This window comes from Vanacampus margaritifer, chromosome 7 (genome assembly GCF_051991255.1).
Source record: "Vanacampus margaritifer isolate UIUO_Vmar chromosome 7, RoL_Vmar_1.0, whole genome shotgun sequence".
In the NCBI taxonomy this organism is placed as follows: domain Eukaryota; kingdom Metazoa; phylum Chordata; class Actinopteri; order Syngnathiformes; family Syngnathidae; genus Vanacampus; species Vanacampus margaritifer.
This window is the reverse complement of record NC_135438.1, coordinates 18,175,667-18,199,258: the sequence shown is the minus strand read 5'-3', so window position 1 is coordinate 18,199,258 and position 23,592 is coordinate 18,175,667. Positions and strand designations below refer to the sequence as shown.

General features: G+C 41.0%; 1 protein-coding gene across 1 annotated transcript in view; it reads left to right on the top strand.

The window, feature by feature from the left end:
• Positions 1–23,592, top strand: part of xylt1 (xylosyltransferase I) — a 92,526-nt gene that overhangs the window by 32,000 nt on the left and 36,934 nt on the right. The window contains exons 2-4 of the mRNA XM_077571489.1: positions 12,238–12,808; positions 18,221–18,393; positions 19,922–20,124. Of these exons, the coding sequence (XP_077427615.1) occupies positions 12,238–12,808; positions 18,221–18,393; positions 19,922–20,124 (947 nt within the window). The remainder of the gene's footprint in view (positions 1–12,237; positions 12,809–18,220; positions 18,394–19,921; positions 20,125–23,592) is intronic.

The window sequence follows — 23,592 nt, the reverse complement described above, 5'->3', positions numbered from 1 at the left end:
TTTTGTTTTAAATCCATCTGTGTCCTAGTTTCTGTCGTACCAGCTAACTAGCGCTTAGCTAACCCCTTTGAAGGTTCGTCTCTCCGGTCCAGTGTCCAAATATGCAACCTTCCTTCATGCTAGGACGTCATCAGTGGCCAACATTGAAGGACAAAGGCGTTGATACACTGCCTAGATGGGCTTTATTGACTCATTGCTTTTCAGTTAATATAATGATCATTAGTCAGCTAAATTGTGCATTGTGTATTCATCATGTTAAAAGTACTTCATTTACTAGAAGGAAGCAAATGTTTTTATACTGTAAGAAAAAAGTAATTAAAATCCTAACATTTTCTGCTTTCTGGCATGAAGGCTGATCTCATTTTTCTGTTCCTTTTCCAATGTATCTCTTTTTGAAACCCTTTCTCCCTATTTTCCCAGTTTTGTGTCTCATTTTCTTCTCATTTGCGTGTCTGTATCCGTGCACAGTGGCTCTGTCACCTCAGCACTTCTCGCAGTGTTTGCAATGTGTGCGTGCATGCACGAGTGTGTTTCTTTTCCTCGTGGCATTTCCATGCCAGGTGTGACAAATGGCAGGCAGAGAGGAAACATTTATTCCCTATGGTGAGCTTAATTAGCCTATCAGCTAAGCCTTGGCACTAGCTTGTTTTGAAGACCGCAGACACACACACACACGCACAATAACACACACCCACACACAGACATTTTCCTCAAGAACGAATCCACCAGTGAGCACAAGCACAGACATACATACAGCAGACAAATCACATCAAAACGTGAAGCACGCAGATAAGTGGACACTGCAATTAAATGATATGTAAATCAGAGCAGCAATTCTTACTTTTCTACTCTGGCATCATATCCAAAGGGACTCAGTGCTGCCAACAACACTATTTTCTCCATTAAAAGGTTAAATCCTTTACAAATTGCCGCTTTCCTCCAGCAGTTAGCCTTTGGTGGTGTACAGAGGACATTTAAGGCGAGCAAGCAAGACTGGCAGGAAAGAGATACGGGAGTTTGTGTGTGTGTCTGCAGCGTGTCTGTTTGTACTCGAAAAGTGCATCATTGCTGTTTTACACCTTTGTACATTGGCGAGGGGAAGGTGATATGTCCAATTCAGTCGAAAGCCAAACCCAAAATCTTGAACGGCCTTACTCTGTGTTGGTGATTGCTATTCCATTATACTTTTCTGGTACCGTGCTGTTACAATGGAACCGCTTTTCAGAACCTCCTCTGAGGTGGTTCTGGTTCACAGGCTGACTGGCACCATGAGATCACGGTCTTCTGATTTCTTTACAGCGAATTAGCCGCTGCTAGCTAACCTTGTCTCCTTTAAAACCTTTCTTCGTCTTCGACAGTGTAATGCTCTATGACCTTATGCAATCTATTCAATGTTTCAATCATTTTCCTCTATGCTGCTTGTAATGTTATAATCAAGATCTCATCAACTTCCATAATCGTAGCAATAATGTGAGAAATGTTGAATAGCTTGGTATAGCTTTTCTTGACTCTTCACCTCAATCCCTCTCATTGTTGGCCACCTATTGTACAGTAATGGAAAAGGAACGAAGGCCATGCCGAAAGAAAGCAAGACCGGTGCGGTGTGATGTTGAGCCGCTTCGGAACCTGTAATGCAAAAGTAGCTAATCCCATGTAACATGTATCATAATAAATACAAGAAATTCTGAGCCCTCTATTTCATGAGTATAATATCCCCCCCCCCCCCCATTAAAACCATGACGTATATGTGACATATTTATTGCATAATCTATTAGAGGAAAGTATCACCCAGCTAATACTTTTCCAGCGATCGTGTAAGATCGCCCCAATTGAAAAAGGAGACACCTATACTGAAATATACTTGATTTTTGGAAATACTATGATTGATATGATATGATTGATATGGCTGTTTTTTATTGTATTTTTGACCGTTATAAATGTACGAATTTAAAGCATTGTGACTGGATCTATCAAATATGACACCAATCAAAAGTTATATGTGGAAGTTTGAAAAAAATGTTTGTTTGTTCAAAAGGACCAATAAATTCTCTATTTACAAAGAATCTGAATCTTCTCTCATATATTTTATGGTTCAGGCTTATATAGGGTTCACTGCCAACACCTTCAGGTTTGTCCGTGTTCGCCTCTGTTACTACACAGGAAATGAAAGCTCTAAATGTTGCTGATGTGCCCTGCTAAGAACGGGTTCTGATTCTTTGATGCCAGCCAGGTAGTTAAGGGATATTAGGGTCCCCTATGGAGTATAGAAATATGAAAGGTCAACATTGTAATTTGACCACATTGTGTAGCAACTTGTTGAAAGGCGTTGCCGGATTCAGCAGTCCTGCTGCTAACAAACAGCTTTTGATGTAGGGGGCTAAAAGATTTGCCGGGATGTTGGCGGGACTCCATGCTGTTCTGTTGTGGGATTAGCGTTGGAAAGTCATCAGTCAAAAAAGTCTCGCGCTTGTTCGTGGAGTCCTTTCAGGATTTGAGCTGATTAGCTGGAAATGCTGCCAAACTTGTCGATTCATTCTGATCAACGTGTGAATGTTTTGCATGAGCAAGACTTAAGAGTTACTGTAAGTGTAATAAATTCCTTTTAACTAATGTTAAATTCTTTCTTCAACCTAATTTTATTCCAGCCATTTGTGAGTCTTCTTTGAGTAGATTTACATTAACATAAGACCTCTTGTTGAATGGATACGCTTCACCAATAAGTGGGTTCATTAAGGACCTGTTGGTTGTCAGGAGACAAGTTTATTCATCCTGTGCAGACTGATAGCACTTAATGAACATGTTACTGTGCATCATGGACTTTAATGTTTTTATCCACCAGTGTACATTGCATGCAGTGAGCATCATGATTGGTAGCGGTGTGTTCCTAGTTGAAGGAAACAAAGTGGTTTAAAAGCTAACTTAAATACCTGTAAAGTAAAAAGTACTCAAATTAAAGTGCATCTGACATATTTGCACGTCCAATGCTTTCCACAGACTCCAACAATGGTCTCCATAAACGACTCAGCCTGAAACATTTCTGTCTGACAACAAGTAATTAGAAGACTGTGACCGGATTTTATAATATTTCCCCTGGAAATCACTGAAGCCCTAAAGGACCTTTGTTGGACTGTTATGCATCATGCATAAATGCATCCATGACACCTGGAAGAGGATACCCATACTAATCGTTGGTAATCATCACCCCCACTAAATTATAGTCAAACACAATACATTTCATCGATATAATGAAAATGTGGACATGTATAACAAAATTATAGATCTGCCCAAATAGACTGAGTTGCACACTTTAGACTTTGCTAATTAGGAAGCAATTTTTTCTTCTTTTTGTTTTCTTTTTTAACTTTGCAAGCCTATTTGAGGCATGTTTTTAATGTCGTGTTGCCGTCCATAACCTCTTGAATGAACATACTGTACTAGAATACTTAATGTACTTTAAAGCGAAAACAGGACACTTCTACATCTGCACACAATTATTGACTTCACACTATTAATTATCTTGATTCAGAAAAAGAAGACATGATGATGGTCTTGTTGCCAATTACTCTATTAGGAAATTGTGAATACCGACACCAGGTATTGTATCAGGCCGATATGGCTTTAATCCAATGTGTCAGGTACTCACGACTGCAGCTGATACCAGTCACGATACCAAGGCCACCAACCAGCATATCTACAAAGAAATTGTTTACAAAAGAGGTAGCTACTGCATTACCTTAAATGTAAGTGCGTTCCACAATCTGAGGACAACAGACTGCGAGGCTTTATTTTATTTTATTATAAGACTTTATTTTTTGGCTTGAGTGAGAGACAGCAAGTAAAAGTCAGTCAGCAGACTGCAGTGACCTAACATTGCGGGACCTGTAAGTGACTTTTCAAGTTTTGTACAGAATCTAAAAAGAGCAGGGAGCCGGTGCAAGGACGACCGAATGGTAGTGATGTGGCTGAATGTATGTGGTCTAGAAGCAGCGCTCTGAACTGATTGCTTATAGTCTAATGAATTTTTGTTAAAAGAGAATTGCAGTAGGTTTCGGAATGTTATAATAGCGTTAAAAGAAAAATACATCTGGAAAACTGATGTCGCACAGACATGATAGTAAACAATGGAGGTCAACCACTGACCTCTGGGTTAGGACCACACTGGGGTCGCTGTTACGTAACAAGGCAGATTACGAAGGCATCCTAGAATACCAGCAATGTTCCCTAAACACACTCACTGCAGACCTTCATACATTCACGTTGTTCCCACCAGCCCATTCATGCAAAACAAAAGGACGAAAGGGGGAGGCCACTCTCTCCCATCTCCTCCTCCACTGCTCTTGTCTACATCTCTGCTGTTGCTACTGTTTCTCATGGCCCCGTCACCCTGCTTCACTCATTTCTTTGCAGCTATGTTTCACCTTTGGTCTTTTCGGGGGGACTTTGTAAAACGGTCTCGTCAAAATCGCACACGGATATAAAAACCATGGGCCACACCCATGACTGCTCAGCTCTATATACCTGTAGAAACTCAACATGCCGCATGATCATGCAGCCTGAGTATAGCGGTGCCGCCAAAATGGAGATGCGTGGTGTCACAGGGAAATCGCCTTCATCTCGTCCTCTCTCATGAACTGTTGGCAAAGAGACACCGCCCCCACTCTTTTCTTCTCATCGCCGTGGTGAATGGAATTGCATGGCTGTGCAGTTCAATCACTGTCAAACGCAAAGAAAAGGGGTCTCTTGTGCAAAATTTCATGATTCACAATTGATTCAATAAGGGTGTCATTTCATGGCTGAACAGGGAGGTGTAAGATAAGGGGTGGTACAGATTTTTCATGCCTTTGTGAGATATGGCTTAGCAATCGCCTGATGGGCCCCATTCAAAGCTGGAGCTGTAAAGTTCGGGGGGGTTGTTCACAGATGGGAGAAAAAAAATTGACTACTATACAAGAGAAGGGGTGCACACAGCAGGAGACCTGCCAGTGTCTTCCCATGCTCGCTCTAAAGCAGTGGTGGGCAAACTCGGTCCTGAAGGTTTTGGAGGTTTCCCTGCTGCAATGCAGCTGATTCCAATTAACAGGATCGTTACCAAGCTTATGCAGAGCTTGCTGATGAGCTGATCATATATCAGCTGTGTTAAAGAGAAGGGAAACCTCCAAAACCTGCAGGACTCCGGCCCTCGAGGACCGAGTGTGCCCACCACTGCTCTAAAGGCTTTAATGCCTTTTAGAGATATCAACATAATATATTGTACGTTGCTGCGAAAATTGAAAAAAACATATAGTTCGGCTAAAACGGAGCTTGGGAGAACAAGGAGGGGATTTATGGTAGAAGGTGGCTCTAAAGGTTTTGCGTTCCTTAAATGGACACTGTCTTAACTGATTTTAAAAGAGTGCAACACTCTACTAATCAGACCCGTTGCCAGGATTTATTAGCCTAACATACATATTTTGGATTACGCGTATAACTTTATTCGTGCAGGACTGATGCATGCAATCATCACATTAATCATAGCCAACAGCAAATACCACCACCAAATTAATCAAATATATATTGAAGAAGAGTTAGTAAACTAGCATAGTAGCATTAGTGAGTTACCCTAGTTACATTGCCTGTTGCTAAATGCTAATCTTATCTAGCGTTACAAGAAGGAAAACATACCCTGCCAGTGATGTTGATGCTGTCTTTAGCAGGTAGACACCAAAGCAAAAGCTTCATTAGAAATCCAGATGTTGGCCATTTGTACCACTCCAGACATTTGTAGGCTTTTAAAGATTCCCCCTAGTTGGACAACGTAAAGTTAACGAAGTCGTTGAATAGCCTATATCTGTATACTGTGTAGATCTGGAACTTTTGTCCTTGGCTATATGGCTAGCTGAAGAGACGTAAAATGCATACTGAGTGCATTATACGGGGTCAATTATATTTAACATATTGTTGTGTGTGGTATTGTTAAATATCAATGTGGTTAAAATGCTCAGCAAATTCTGAAGGCTTGAAGTCAATGCTGGTGCAAATCATTTTAGTTGCTGCGGGACATTGAGCCATTTATGTACTTTTTCATACCTATTGTTCTGCATTGAATCTGTGTTTAAAAACAATTTGGCAATATAGCAAATAATCCGTGGTATAAGTAAAATAAAAATGTAATTAAAAAAATTACAAATCTGCAATGTAGAGCTAGTCACAAAAATGTAACCGTGATATAGCACGGGACGACTGTATTTCTTTTCCAATGTGCATTTTGGAATGTTGTCACTTTGCTGGACATAAAAACAAGAAGGGAAAAAAGTACATTACAGTGGGACAAGTTGGCAAAGCATTGCCTGTTCCATGCTGTGTTGCTTATTGTGTTGTTGTTGTTGTTTTTCCTGTAGTCTTGCTTCCTCTCACATTCTAAAAACATGCATGTTTGCTTCATTAACTTGAAAGGCAATTAATTGTTTACAGGTGTGGGTGAGTGTGAATGGCTTGTTCTATATGTGGCCTGTTGTTAGCTGGCGACCGCTAGTGAGCCTAATAAGCATATGCACTATAGAAAATTGATGGATGGATGGAGGGGCGGGCTTTATTAAGACAGCGTTCACCCCTAGAAGCACTAGCGACAGCAGTCACCAGTAGCAAAATCTGTTGTTTGATATAGTTTGTCATCCATCTACCACAAATGCTGTCCAGTACTGACTTTATTAAACTCCCTTCTTTGATTTTCTCATGAATTACTGTCCCTCGGAAGTAATATTGAGCATATTAGCAAGGCAAGTATGAAACTATCTCAGAACCATTGACAACTGATAACAGCCATTTAGTCAGATAATAACATCCATACTGGCAGATTTTGTGTCACGCTAGACTCACACCAAACCTGGTCGCCATCTACGTCAATGAACATTTCTCTAGTGCGCTCTCTCTCTCTCTCTCTCTGAGCGTACACTCACACACAGACTGCAGGATGAATGAGTCCCATTGGTAAGCAGTATGCGAGTGTGCAAACAGGTTGGTTTGTTCAATAGAAAGAGAAGAAAAGTGTGACTGTAAATGTGTGGTTTAGTAATCCATCTGCGTAAGCCGCTGAGGTGTAGAGGAACATTTCTTTTTTATGGAAGAGAAGCAAACCGAACCTCGTGAGGCTTAGGCAGGCTGGCTTCACTTTTGCCACATGCTTTGGGGATTTTAGCTCTTTTGTTGAGTGTGGTCAATTGGTACATACTCTCCCTGTAAACCTTTGAGGTCATTTAAGGTCATCCATTAACTCGATTTCACCTCAATCAAGCTTAGGGTAAAGTTCTTTTAAAAGGATCATCTTGACATCAACTCACTTACTAATTATTTTCCCAGCACAACATTCACATCGAAACATTCAATTTATCCAAGTTCCTTTCTACAAGTGAGCAGAATTTAAATTAAATTAGGTCCATTATATGCTTCACTTACATTTCAAGCATTATCTGCTGCTCTCATTCAAAGCAACATGTATTAATTGCAATAGATAAATTAGCAAGATATGCCGTGCTTGCAGCAATCAGTAGTAAGAAAAGTAATGGTCAAGGCTGTGAGTGCAGAATAAAAATGTGTGGAAAGGGAATGAACAGCATAATATATTTGTTTACTAAGATGGGAAAAATCATACCCATTGCATCTTCTGAAAGTAGTTAAATTGCCCATCAGTTGAAATGTGTATGTGAATGCTTGTTTAGCTACATACTGTATATGTGCTCTGGTTACCAGCAACTCTTAACGAGGACAAGTAGTATCCAGGATGGATTGATGGAAACTAACAAATCTGGTGTTATCTAATATCCTTTTCTGTAAGTTAATTAATGTTTGTCCAAATGTATTGGAAAACCTGGACATTAGTTCCACAGCAAGCAAGCAAAGTGGTCATATTAATGAATTAATTAATTAATCCCATGTCACTTTTTAGGTTTTCAGAGGTTTGGATGTGATGTCTTTCCCTGCTTTGTTCAAATCTATGCATTGCCGAGACAACAGGAAATTCAACAGTAGTTTGCAAATTCACCTTTGCCCCCAGGTCTGGAAATGCACACAGCAGGAACTTTTCTATAATTTAAAGAACATATCCAGAAGTGTGGCTATTGTACATTAGTGAACAACACAATTACGTGGCAATAATATATTCTCCTTCTTGCTGTTTTATGCATTTTCACAAACACAAAAGGTCCTTTTTGACTTCTTGTTCTAGAGCACATAAGAGGCTTCTGCGCATACCTAATGCGGACTGTTGATTCAGAGCTGCTGCTAATCATACATTTGCACATACTTACATGTAACCAGCATTCTGGTATACAACTTTGATTGGAAAAACAAAAGTAGCATAAACACTGTAAATATTCACTACTTGAAGCCCGGAGGCAGCATAAACCACTGTTTTCTTTCATCATAGAATGTCTCCATGACTCATCTTTGTACTCAGTCCATTTTAAAGCTAATGTAAAAACACAACATAATGGGTTCTCATCCCCCAGAGCCGATAACAAGTAGGCTTCTTTTTTGTTGTTGTCAATTCTCTCTGTGCTGCCTTGCGGTGGAAGAACAGCTGTGAACTAAGGGTGTTTGTGTATCAGACTCCAGTGTCATACAAGACTCCGCATCTTGCTCAGAGATTAACTCCAGGTAATTAATCTGAGCTCGTTAGCCATATGGCAAGCGCATTCAGGCCAAGACGCAGCTGAGGTGATCCAACTCCTGTGTACTCGCTAATATGCATGTGATGGCCAAATGCATTTCTTAATGAACTTCACAATATGTTTATGGCTGGTGTGGTCATCTGCACGGCTGCTTGTGCCGACATGCTGGCACACATGATGGCTTTGTCCCGCTGGTGCAATGTGTCTGAAAGGAAGCTTGCTGGGAAGGTGTGGTTGAACGAATGTGTCGCTACCTTGCTGTCCCTGAGAAGTAAAAGACGGCATTCAGGAGGAGGGGGAAAAGGCAGTGCGCAGTCTTTCCTTCCTTAGAGCAAGGGATGACGCGAGGGCCAGGGGAGGAGAAAGACAGGTGTGGGGAGAAAGATAAGTTCTTTTCCCTCAGCCACACAGGAGATTGGGTGAACTAAAAAGAAAAGCGGAAAAGGAAAGAAAGAAAAGAGACAGGTGAAATATTTTCCCCTGTGGCAGAGGAAATGAGGAAGAGTCAGAACTACCAGCCAGCCCTGTATGTGAAGAATGGACCAAACTATTCCCAGAGGGGAAGCTGGAACGCTCTCCCTTTCTCTGAATGTGCCCACCAGTGATGAACAATATTAATGCTTTTTTTCGTCACTCCTCTGTATTGTTTGTGTGAAAACTGGAAAGTGTGCCAGGCAATTCTTGGTTGGCCTTCCAATCCATTCCTAAAGTAAGAAAATAAATAAATAAATGTCCCTGTGGCAATCCATCCATGCCCCACGCCCACAGACCATCTCCAGTCCAACTAATAATTCTTTGCCCCACAGCTTCCCGCTCACAGCACAAGATTAAAAAGCAACATTGCCAAGTAAGTCCTGAAGATGAAGAAAAGGAGGAGGAAGGATAGAAGGAGCCTAGTGAGATTGTTTATCCTGAGAATTGTCCCTTTTTTTCCCCATTCTACCATACTTGACGCTGCTCTCATCTGATCCATGTCAATTAAATTACAACAAGTCATGATCCCATGATGAAAAAATAAACTGTTAATCACTGTGGATCAACATATTTTCAACTGCTTATGTTCTGGGTCACGGGTGAGCTGAAGCCCAGCTGGTCCCGGACTGGTCGCCAGTAAATCACATGGCATGCAGACAATCAAGCATTCACACTCACTTTCACACCTGGTTCGCAATTTCCAGCGGCATAGAAGGAAGATTATGCAGAAATTAAAGCAGCTGCTTTCTAAGGGCAGAAGTGCTAACCACATGCACCATACTGGCAGATTATTACAATACCTGTAATGTCAGTTATTACAAAACCAGTACATTCTACTTCCAAGTAATAGCAACAACAATGCATTTCACACAATTAATGTAATTTTTAACAATAAACACAATTTAATCTGTTATTATGCCCATTCAACTGTCACGCGAGGTGTGCGATTTGGATCCAAAAGCCGACAAGACACAGCAAAGAGTCTTTATAGACAAAAATGCAAAGTAATAACAGAGAGCAGAGCTGGATTCAGATGGCCTCGAAACAAACACTTGATGGAGAAAACTTGAATAAGAACCTTGAGCGGGCTGAATGCAGAGAAACCTTGACATACTGACAAAAGAGTCCCTCAGTAACTCCAGCTAGGATTATGCTCAATTCTGTATGACAGACTAAAGGCCTATATGACAAAAGAAGTGTGATAAATACAGCACCTAAATGCAGGACGTAGGTGTAACAAATACAGGACGCTAGCAACTGCATAGCAACTGACAACATCATCATAATGTCAGTCCAAGTAGAGGCATCCGGCCGGGCAAGATGCATGCACCTCATTTGTTACTGCTGCAAACATTGAGTTACTCACTTGGATCAGCCCCCTAACATACTTTCTTCTCAGGTCTGGATTCTCTCTACAAGGTGATCAGTAGCATAAGCAGCTGTTACATGAGGGATTACCAGCTTCCGTCAGACAACATGATCTTTTGAACTGGAATAGTGAAGAAAGTAAAGGCAGTCATGGGGGGGGGGGGGGGGGGGGTGATAGTGACTGTGACAGAAGAAGAGAGACAGAGCTGAAATAATACTAGGAAGAGAAAAAGAGGTGTGATGTGAAAAGGGGATGAAGAAAAATACACTGAGCAGAGGGAAGAGATGTAAAGGAGAGGAGCAGAGGGGATGGATCCTGATTGTGTGAAGAAATGTGTGAAAAAAGGACTGGAGCGAGTGAAGAAGAAAAGAAAGGAGGGAGATGACAGGTAGCAGCTCAAAGGTGTATTGGATTGTGAAACGTCTGCAGGAAAAGCAGCTTAAAGGGAGCTTCGTTTTATTCATTATTACGACTACAAAGGTTATTTTTCCAAACCTGTTTGGGGAGGGGAGGAGTATATCCATGATTTGTTATTTTATTGTGTTTTTTTTAAACAACAAATACACTAATAGTAACACACTTATGTAGGTGTACAATTTGGTGCTATTCAATTTTAGGATTCTCATTGTTCCACAATGTGAGAGGGAAAGTGTGTCAGCTGTGTAATTGTGCTTATAGTAGGTGCTTCCATAGAGGAAAGGTTGATGACAATCCGTCTGGCTTCAGGGTAGAAGCCAGAGAAAGACATTTTAGAAAGGCATTTTTCACACTGAGCTGCTAGCTTAAATAGCAGCTAATTCACTTCCCTTGTGTTTCCCCTCTCCTGCTTGTGTCGTACATCGCTCTATTCTCCCCCATCTCTTTTGGCGCCTCTTTTCTGTGTCTTGTAAATGCTGAAGCACATCAGGGAGCCTTGTTGTTGTGAGCTCTATCTTTCCCCAGCTGCTGTTTGCTGTTCCACCTCCCATAGTCCCTATAACCCCCGCCCACCCCCAACACCTTTTCATCATGTGTCTAGCAAGGTGTACAGGAATGGCGCGGCAGCAAGGCAGCTTCCTTTATTTCTGTCTGATGCACGGCGGCACATTTTCCCGCAACAGGCCAGCGCTTCCTGAGAGTGCAACTCAACCCTCGTGTCAGCGCTCCTTGGCCATTTTTGCTCATTACGCTTTTTTGCTCTTCGTGCACTCTCCACTGCAGCTTGTTCTGCTTCAAAGATAAACTGTTGGTTCAGTCACACACACGCACACGCACGCAATCTCATATGACACACAGCCTTCCTTGTCACATGCCATACTCCAGTTTGTTCTTATTCTGTGACTCCAAGTGAAAATAATTGTACACATGCATGCGCACACACGCTCAAGTATTAACAGCCACACCAACTCACAGTCATACTCGGGCCCTTTATCCCCTTTGGGTAATCTGTTTACGGTGAGCTGGGGCCATTTGAGGGAGAATTTAATTGAAACCGGGCTAATCTGATGATGGTACGGAGCGACAGAGCCCTCACAACCCTTGCGTCACCTCCAGTCAAGTTGCACCTTGTAGTCCTCCCACTCAATACCTCAATACTTAATTTCATGCCACACAGTTCAGTGCGTTTTTGCCCACTCAAACATGCCACATTGATTGTTAAAGCAAAATATGATATGCACCACGCTCACTCGCTTTGTGTTTTTCTTAACCCCTTTCAGCATCCCTCATCGCTTAACGAACGTTCGTCTCTTTCTCGTCTATTCTTTGCAGGATGGATACTACTCCCATCGACCGAAGGAGAAAAGCAGAGTGGACAGCAACAATGAGAACTCCGTACCAAAAGACTTTGATAACATAGACAATAGTAATTTTGGCGCACGCTCGCAGCCGCATCGGCAAACGGTCGGTGCTACCAGCAGGAGGCAGCAGCGAGAGCATCTGCAGGAGAAGGCTCACGGCCAGCAGCACGTCTGGCGTGACAACTCGCCCAACCTGGTTCGCGGCTCCAATGAAGTGCTCCCTTTAAGCCACCAGCCACTGGCGGTCGCCAACAACTCACGCCCCGGTGGTCAAGGTGCGGCTGCAGGAGGGCGGCTGCATCGTGCCTCGCACCAGGCCCAGCACAGGCATCAGCACCCACACAGAAGGCAGGCCACAGCAGCGCCCCTGGAGGTGACCTACGACCAACCACCCAAGTGTGAAATCAGTGGGAAGGAAGCCATCTCCGCTCTGTCCAGGGCCAAAAGCAAAGACTGCAGGCAGCAGATCGCAGAAGTGTACTGCAGACACAAGGAGGGCCAGTTAATGCCTGAAAAGGTCACTCGCTACTGCCCCTTGGAAGGTAAATTCATGAAAAATAGTTATATATTTGTGCTGTTCATAAATATTCCATCTCTTGATATTTTAATTTGAATTATGCACTGTATTTTGACCAGGTTTTGAAATTTTCATCACCAATTATTTTAATTATATTTTTTAGAGCAAGTTTATTGTTGTTGTTTATTTTTCTTTTCGAAAATACTTTGTCCTAGTTTAGCTTGTAATAGTTTTAATACTAGTTTGCTCGAATTATTAGACATCACAGTTGCTCAGGGCTTAGATAACGACCAATCACGGCTCAGTTTGTGAATGTCACATGGCCAAAACTCAAACAGGTGAGCCATGATTGGTCGTTACCCGAGGTCTGAGCAACTGTGATATCATTTTCAGTCAACAGCAAGTGGCAAAATGGCCGCCCACTGAAATGGATAGAAACGGGTGGATTTTGCTGTATAATTCATATTCCATAAACGCAATATTAATCATAATGCCGTGTTTAGACTAGTGGGTGAGCATAAACCATATTGTAAAGAACATTTTTGGGTTGACTTCCCTAAAATGTTTTTCCATTTTAGTTTTAGATATTTCACATAGAATAAAACTTTTATAATAACTTTGATTCTGACCAAAAAAATAATGTTTTTTTGCTATTTTTCCAACCCTAGAAAAGCCAATAATTTTATTTATTGATTTTTAAATGTGTGTAATTGGTATTGCAGACAATGTGAATGTTATTTGTATTCTCTCCAAATTGGCTTCCAAATGTCGTTTGTTTGTTATTTCAAACTGGCCATCTATCAAAGTTTTTCATTTATTTTCCAAACCTGAAAACAGACAAACATTCAACACATATTTTTCTCACTTTCACTCCAGCTGTGGAGTCTGCCAACAAAATCGGAGGATTACAACAAACTGGTGACAAACAGAGAAAAACATAAATAGCATTTTGTAATGTTTTCCAGAGGTAGCAGCCTGTCAGAACAGCTTCACTGGACCTTGGCATAGATTCTGTTAGTCTCTCTAAGTCTGCTGGAGGCATGAACACCATTCGCTCCAAAAAATAAAAATTTCTGCTGTTTTGATGATGGGCTCTACAGTCTTCAATCCAAAGCCACTAACATGCTCCTTCTGGACCAAACCTGGGCAAAGAACAGCCCGTGAGCCACGTCGCAGTGTTTACAAAGTCAAAACAAATCGTAAAATATGGGATGGTTGTATTTTGAAAGCAGTCATTTTATTTTGATGTGCGTGTCTGTGGGCAATACCACTGAGTAACTTGTGTCTTCAGTGTTGCCGAATTAAGGACAATGTTGCAATATGTAGCGATTTTTCTTTTTTCCCCAACTCATCCAGCAACTACTAACGCCAAACGTGGTCCTCGTGTTGGCAACATTCCGGCACGGTGCAGGGAAGAGGGCCAGGGAATTAACCCTGATAATCATTTGGGAGTCCCGACTAGGAATGGCTAATTAGATTTAGCACACTTCAAATTGTAGGAAAATTGATGCACGCTGTAGACATGTTTTTATGAATGTCAGTTAAATACTGATACAGTATGATGTTCATTAAATTGAAACACACTACCTGCATCTGTGGACTCTTGTCCTTCACACATCTTGCCATTCGTGCTGTCCCTCCAGCTAAACAATGGTTTCTTGTGACAGAAGCAAACAACACTGTAGTATAGTATCTTCAATGGTTTCCGGTAGGCTTTAAAAAAAAAATGCACCATTGCCATGGAAGCCAGATCACACACAAGTGTATCAATGCTAGTCAGTTTCAATCAGCGTAGCCATTCTTAAGTGAGCTGTTGTATTTACACAGACGGACTTGGAATGAACACACCATGTCAGCAGGCCTTTGCTCTCCTTCTATAACAAAAGAAGGCACAGTGACATTGCAACTTTCGTACACTGCCCTTCCCAAGAGCAGGGGTGTCATTTGTCTGTGCCAAGCTCCAGCAACTCACCAGCCTGTTCAAACTGACGGTGCGATCAAAGACACCAAGAAATTGAAAAAGCCTTTCCCCTGGTGGCTGGCCTAATAACAACGCCACAGCTAAATTAAATCACTTGTCTGTCTTACTGTCCTTCTGCCTGCCTGCTGCCTGCCAATGTGTTATCGCTCCCTCTTCCCTCCTCTATTCCCATCCCAATTCAAGTCCTAACCTTGTTAGCACAAAATTGTCCAATTTGATTTGATCAGTGTAGCGTCCTTGAGGCATTGGCTGGATTAGTAATTGTGTTGGATCTGATATTTGCATCATTGAATGCTGGAGGAACATGGTCAATCTCTGTGTCTGTCTACCATATGCTAACTTGGCTAATGACGATATGTTTGGGTTGTGATGCTCCAGGGCTTGGCAGGGTCTTTGTACAGTAGCATTAGTAGGACCTTTTTCCAAGTCAATGAATATTTCTCCTGTGAGCAGACCAAATATCATCTGGCCAAGATTGTAAAATTGTGGAGGGTTTCATTGCCCTAGTGGGCACAGGTTCTTCTGCACTGCAACTCAGCTTTCTGTTTAGCTTAGGTGGTCTTAGAGCATCTCTGACTGTAAGATCTCTATGCTGTCATTGGCTGGCATTTCCATCACTGTTCATGCAGCCATTGGTCAGTCTGTGTGTCAATCATTTGAAGCAAACATTCTGATTGAACAGAAATTCAAGTGAAAACACAATGCCGTGTGGACGTGATCTCATAAACTGTCGAACATACTTTACATAGATCATAGATTTGGAGATTTATTCCCACTTTATTCTTACCTCGCATGGACATTTTAAACTGATGTTATGCAAGATAAATGAGGACAAAGGAAAGGTGAAAGCAGATAAGGGAGCTGTACTTTACAGGATTTATGCCGACAGGAAGAATGATGAAGACTCTCCAGCTCAAGATTGATTTATTATTTTTTTATTTTCCTGCTGTATTTTGTTGTAGGTCAAATCGACTCAATGGCGAAATCATAAATGCTTAACAAAAGTGACAGCACAAATGAAGTTCATGCACTAAGCAGTGCTCATTAGTTCAGCTATCTCAGATGGCACACATTCAAGATCCTTTGTGAAGCAACTGGCCCAATTATCCATGTGTAAAGCAAACCAGTGAACCTTCTTAGATGGCCAGTAATTAACATTCAATCTAAGACAAACTACAAATATTTCCCTCCTGGGATCTGTGAAGTAGAGTGAAGTGCAAGAAACAAGTGGCAGGGAGTGTCAGGACATAATGATAGTTGTAATCACTCAGGTTGTTAACCCAAGCCATCTTTGGACAACGGCCTGCTGGACACCTCTCCTTAAATGTAGATAATGTCTGTTAAATAGTGGCAGTGAAGGCTTCTTATACCATTCTGATACTTGGCTATTAAATCTGAGTAATTACAGGGCCTAAAGGCCACACACTGTGCGGAGTCGGGTTGGACATTTTGGGAAATATGACCTCTAGGGGATAAACAGCTTCTGTATTCCTTCTTCATTATTGACAGGCTCTAGGGAACCAAAGTCCTAAATTATAGTCATTAATCTCCTTAAGACATGACATTGGAAACAAACGTGTCATATAAGCTGGTTGTGTGCATTTGTTTTAATAACAGACCAGTCAAACCTTGTCCATTATACACTTTCAAGATTGTCAGCTCACATCCTCAACAAGTTTGCGAGGGGAGGTATAAGAATCACAGCATGAAGTAATGTGAGGTTTCCAATAAGACTACAGATGCTTTTGGTAGTTACTTTTACAAGCCGTGGCTGAGCTAAGATTTGCTTCCATTATTTTGTCATTTGTGTGAAATAAATGTTAGCTTCCAAGTTGTACCTGAGAAAAACTAGGGCACATTGTGAAATTGTGACGCAGTCCTATGATAAGCCAAAAGGAATCACTTGTAGCTTGTGTTTACACTTTGTTTATTGTTTCTGGATTTGGCCTCACAAACAGATTCTTTCTGATACACTGATAAGGACAAAATGCACTGTGTACATTCTTATTTTAGGCTCACTTGATGTGTAACACCAAGTGACAGTCACACCGTGAATTAACAGGTATTGTAAACACATACACCGCCACATAAAGTGGGCCATAGTTACCTTTTTGGCTAGTATTTCTGTTTATTTCACAGAGCTGCCAAATGGATCGAATACGGATTTTCCATAAGAAAAAACAAACAAAAAACTCCATGTCCACATTGTCTCCAACCTCCCTGCTTTCATGCATGCTAGTTTTCATTGCCCCAGCTCTTTGTGAGCATGTCAACACAGCGCAAGTCCCTAATCGTTGCCTCCATGGCAGCGAATAAGCTACATTTCTGACTAGTAGCGTTATCACGAAACAAGGATTTCGAGAAAGACGGAGAAGCCATGCTAATTGCTAAGCTAACATGACAGACATGTAGACATGAAACAGTGTTTTGGTGATACGATACGGTATATTTGTCACATACAGTAGGTCTGTCTGAAAATGTGTTATAGTGGAGATTAGAGCAAACAACTTTGAACTCCAAAATAACAGGCAAATTAGTAAGCCTCTGGAGAGAAAATGTTTTTTTTTTTTAAATAATGCTACACAGCTCCAGAGGACAGAAAATTTATTAGTATTTCAACACATAGGTAAAGGATGATCCCATGAGGTTAAAATAATATTAATAGAATAAATATTTATAATATGACAGAAGATAAGATAACCTTTATTAGTCCCACAAAGTGGACATTGCCATCATTTCACCAGCAATAGTGGATGCAGGAAATAGAAATCTTGTACAAGAAATGCTTTGCGCTAATTGGAAACCAACATTTTGTTTGTGTTTAAACTACCTAACCCCTTCTATCAACAACGGTATTTGGTCGTTTGCAAAATAGAGTACTGAGTTTAATTTTGGGCTTTTGAGCTATATCTGATGAATCTGATTTGATAAACTTTTTATTATTTACTACAGTTGAAAACAGAATGAGTAAAGGCTCAGTCATCCATAGATGAAGATGTATTTGACGATGGCATGCTGAAATCTCATAGAGGCCTACTTTTATTCAGGCTGCAACATTACAAGGTTGATGCAATAAATACATTACAATAACAAAGATTGAAACCATAATTTATTAACGATTGTGGTTAGTAATTATTATTCTGTGCGACTGCTCCTGCTGTACAGTACGCATAATTATTTTTATCCTATTAAATAATATAGTGCAATAAATGTCCTGTGGTAATGTTCTTTGACAAAATGTAATAACTTGGAAATTCAAACAAGTTGTTATGAAAGTAAATTTCTATTGGTTGGCAGCTTTGATTTCATGAAGAAATTACTGCATCCATCCAAAGTATTCCTTATTACTATAATAGTAGAACACATAGCTGGAAACCTAACTTCTTTGGTCCAAAGGCATATATTATATTTTGCAAGGTCTATGAATATAAACACTTGTCTTTCTTGCTGGTATAGGGAAAGCCAATGCTAATGTCCAGTGGGATGAGGACTCGGCAGAGAGCTTCCAATCCAATCCAGTGCGGATCGCATTTGTCCTGGTGGTGCATGGACGCGCCTCTCGTCAGTTTCAGCGTCTCCTCAAAACCATCTACCATCCGTCTCACTACTATTACATACACGTGGATCAGGTGAGTTCGGCATAACATAAGAGCAATTAAAGTACTCTGCTGCCACTGCTGTCTTCCACTCAATTATTATTATTATTATTTTTGTGTGTAATTATCTTCAGCTGTAGATGCTGCAATGGCTATGCACTAATGATGTAATTATGTGATATGCCATTAGCTTCTGGGCAATCTTTACTGCATTCTGTCATATCATTATTAGCCTAATAGCATAATTGCCTAAGTCATTGTCAAATTACTGTTGCCAAAGCAATAAAAAAACAAAAGAAAAACAATGTAGGGTAACGTAGGGCGTGTTGTCACATGGGCAAGTTGTCACATTTTTTTCATTTTTCTCAGAAAACACAAAACCTGTAACAAATGCTGATTATATTATATTTATTATTTGATGTCAGCGGTAGAAAAGACTGTTCTGATCTGAAAGATGTTTTTAGCAGAAGTGGCCAGCATCCTGAAGAGATGTTTCGGTCAAAAAATATTCAAATATAAATAATATAGAAAAGATGACTTTGGCCAATATTTTAAAAGGATAATGATTTGTTTTATAAATAACTAATGAAGTGGATAAATAAACATTTAGCTTTACTTTTACCTTTACTGAAGGCTCTTTATTTGCGTATGAAGCACCGAAGAGAGAGAAAGGAGACATTTTCTTGAGTTATTTCTTGAATTCTGTCATGTGTCTTGTATTCTTTATCAAATTGCTGGAACCCAGAATATTGTGTCATAGTGTGTAAGAAGGATTCAACATACGGCAAGACACATTCAAACTCAAATGATAACAAGCCACTCGGTAGGCTCGGCAACAATTAGAACAGGTTGGGGAAACATTGACATAACATTCTGGCAAAAAGTTTGGTCTTCAAAATAAAAACACACCAGTCTAGTAACAGTTTCACTGCACTGTATTTTGGCCCTTAGGAGTCAAACGCACACTATTCTGTACTTGTTTAATGAGTGTAACTGCAAAATAATCCACCATGTAGTCCAATAAAATGTGGGAAAACTTTGTTATTATAATGCATGCTTTTATTTTCAAAGTCTGACATTTGAAAGGATGTATTACACAGATGTTGCAGAGTAGCCCTGGAGAGTCATTGCTATAAATATTGTGTTAATAAAGGCCTGAATTATGGAATACGCCTTGCCGTTTTGAAAACTTTATACACAATTTACAATTATTTGGGGGCTGAATGCACATTGATTCAGATTTTGAGTTAGGCACTTTGTTTTTGTTTGAAAAACAAGTGGATGGCTGAAAACCAGGACTAATTTAAGACCAAAAAAAACCCATTGAAAACCAATCATAAATTTAGACCCGCCCCCACCCAAAAAAAAGTTGGACATCAATAATTTTGTCAGCGTCTATCATGTTTGTACCATTTGAATGTATTTGCTAAGAACGTGCAAAGACTATGAATATTGTTATTTAACTAATTATCCGCATGTATGCAAACATGTTCATAGTCCATCAACTTTTTACTGAGTGGCTGCTAAGACTGCTTGTTGAAATATTTCTCCTTTGTTGCAGCGCTCCAACTACCTCCATCGGCAGGTGGAGGCCTTGGCTGCTCAATACTCCAACGTGAGGGTGACACCGTGGCGCATGGCCACCATCTGGGGAGGTGCCAGCCTCCTGACCATGTATCTTCGAAGTATGGCCGACCTGTTGTCCATGAGGGACTGGAACTGGGATTTCTTCATCAACCTCAGTGCTGCTGACTACCCCATCAGGTAAAGGAGGAGAGCACAATATCATCTGGAAACTTGGGGTGGGGCAATTAGGTCAAAAAAAGAGACGATGAAATTATATGTGCATGTGATAAAGGAATGCTTGACAATACATGACCGGAAAGCCGATATGCTCGGGTCTGGGCTCTTGTGGTTAACCGTGAGTTTTGAATAAAGAGTCTCTCACTCCAAACCAAACAGATCAATGAAGTAAAACGTCTGCTTTGCCAACACTTTCCCCTCACACCTTATTTTCCAAGTCTTTGTTTCCTTGCTTGTCCTCCATTCAAGTGGTTGCATGGTGACCTGATTACAGTTTAATTGCCCAGGGTCAATACATATTGACTTTCTCTGCCTGCTGTGTACTGCATGGTCCAAAAACCCTATCTCACGTTTGAACATGTTACTTTAAAGAGGCCGTAGCAGGTAATTAAAGGCCACAAAGCTCAAGTGAACTGGACACAATGTCATCCAAGTAAACTTAGGGAGACTTTTTTTTGGCGCAAACTTCCTTTATGTGAGTTTATTGTTCTTGTGGGAGTTCAGGCTCTGCTGCATTTCTGAAGAAGCCATGCAGCAGCTAATTAAAATGCTTCTATAAGGGGAGAGTTATCTCTGCTGCACAGCCAGATGTCCACCAGTTGGATTTAGACAAGTTGTTATAATGGACAAAAGGACGTAGGATCTGATGTCTTCCAAACTGCAGCCAAGAAATTGAATTTGTTCAGACAAGTTTAATCTCGTCTCTCCCATCGTATTGATGAATGCTGCGGACAAGCTGTCAATATGTTTCCGCACCATGTCTCAGTTCATGTCTTGCATCTAGCTGCATGCTTGTGTATTTATCCTGTCACTCCATGATTAAATGCAGTCGTGAGTGTGCCAAGGCACTGTTTTGCTGATATTTTGCATCCTCATTTACATGAGGCTGATGGAGTTGGAAAAATAGCTGACAGTGGAGATTTTAAGACCCATCTGTTGGGAAATGAAATGATTGATGGAGCAGAAGAGGGAATTGAGATACAGAAATGACAGCGAGAAGGGAGAGGGGCCAGATCAAGTGTGAGGAAATGGATGTTTTGGATCCGTGCAATTCTGAAATATGCCAATTTTAGTCTTGTATCATTGCAGAGCAAGTGTTTTTGTAGCAGCCTGGATTTGACCATGTCGACTGGCAAATGTGGTCCTTTTGGTCTGGGGAGGTTTTATAAGGTGGTGAATATTATGCATCGGTAGCTCAATGTGTGTGTGCGTGTTGGTTGTTGCTGTGAGGTTTGTTGCGAATATATGAAAGTAAATAAACAGCCTGACAATGTGTGCATGTATTCAAATGGCCACACACAAATTGCTGAATTTTTACATGTATCTGGAAAAGAAGTGACTAGACTAAAATAAATGACAAGGCTGTTAAAAGATGCACCCTCTTCTTCTGAATTTGGTAAATGTTGTTATTAAGCATATGCCATTTTTGTTCATTTTAGGAAATAGTCTGTGTGATTTACATTAAACAAACAGTTTTTTATCTCAAACACTAAAAACTGAAATTTTTATTCAACTTGCATCCCACGTGCAAAGTCCGGTTTCCGTTTAACTCTTAGTTTGGGAACACTGGTTGCCAGTCTTTCCATTGTGACCATACAATATTGGCAAACATCCAAACGGGTGGAGGGGATGAGGGTGGTCTCTCTTGCACTGCCCTGTCCTGACTACTGCTGTTGTTATCGGGGAGACGGGAGACAAGCATTATTTCCCCTCTAATTCCCTGATAATGTCTGTCTGTCTGCCGCATGGCTGCCTCTCAAAGGCAAACGCAGAGCCACTCACACCAATGGTGGGGCTGTGTGTGAATGTGTGTGCGTGTGTGCGTGCGTATCCAGAGAGGCCAAAGGATGAGTTAGACGCATGCTTTGCCAAAGTGTATGGCCCTCTTTCCCACCTTTTATCTACACAAGTCTCCTTGTGCTTACTTTTTTCCCCTTTTAAGCCCCTTTCATTTACTTTAAAGCAGTGTTTAAAATGATTGAGCTTCGTGAGACAATTAACTGCAGGATCCTTGTCTTTAATTTTGTCTACAGTGAGCATATTTTGATTAGCAAAAAAGGACACTCAGCACCGCCTTGTGAAAGACACAGTTTACACAAAGGTGCCATGTCAACTGAAAGTATTTTAATGCATCCCTACAAAATAAAAATAAAAAACATAACTCTCTTATTAGTCTTGACAAATGAATAATGATGATTTTCTAAGCCCAACCTTTCTTGCTCTCGTGATGAACATTTTTAATTGCGGGGTGGAATCAAACCCATGCTACGACTAGGTTTCCGGTTTACGAGCACAGAGCACTACCAGTGAGCTAAAATTCCTACCTACTGTTTTTCTTTTACCATGCACACACAAAACTCGCCTTTTTGTTTGTGTCTCGCATCCAAATATTATTGCTAGTTGTTTGTTTGCATATGAAGGTGTCATCTTCAGCTGTAAAAACAAATGATTTATTTTATAAATATGAAACAAAAGTAATAACATTGTACAAATTAAAGGATCTTTGTGCAGTTTGTCACTTTTTTTTTACTTGCGACTGCCACCTCTGGCCCAAAGCGTAACTGCACCATCTGTGTCAGGCTCGTTCATGGTGCGCGAGCGAGTACTTGCACGATCTTAAAGCGACACCCGCAATTGACAAACAAAGACATGACTTCAAATTAGGTAAGAAAAACTCCGCCCCTCCCCAAAGAAACTGTGGAGTGTGAGGGTCCGCACACTCTACTATAAAGGGAAGATAAAAGATGATAGGTGCAGTCAGAGTAAAACAGTCAGGGCTCTTCGTACTCATCTGGGCATTGGTGGAGCATTCTTTGATGTAGAAAAAGCTTTAATGTTACCTTTTTAAACTGCACAATGCACCTTTATCATTGATTTTTCATCTATTTCTTCTGTCAGAGATGATAAATGTAATCCTTGTCAAATGCGTTTGAGTGTCTAGCAATAACCCCTCAACTGTGACATTGCGCTATTCCACCCTGGGATCATATAACAAAAGTCCTACGTATAAAAAGGGCACATTATGATTTTAACAAGACCATGGAAGTGAATCAGTGGTGAATCAAGTTTAATTGACTATGACATTGGGAAAAAATGTCAGCGTGCTTGCTGGGAAGTGAAAGCAGAGTATTGTGTGTGTGTGTGTGCGTATTAGCGTGTGCGTGTGAATACTGAGCGCAACCACGGAGCTGACAGTAAGCAAACCCGACCCAATGGACCCGGGGTGACCGCTCAGGTGGCAAAGTTGGAGTGTGACACTTGCTGCGTGTGCGCGCGTATGTGTGAGTGTGCCTTGGAGCATCGTTGTGCCTGTGTGCATGTATACTGTATTGGCAATGTGCGAACTAGCCGTCACACAGCATGCATGTGTGGGTGGGAGGACAGCGTGGCGACAGAAGACCGTGTGCGTCTGCACAGCATATCATCAGT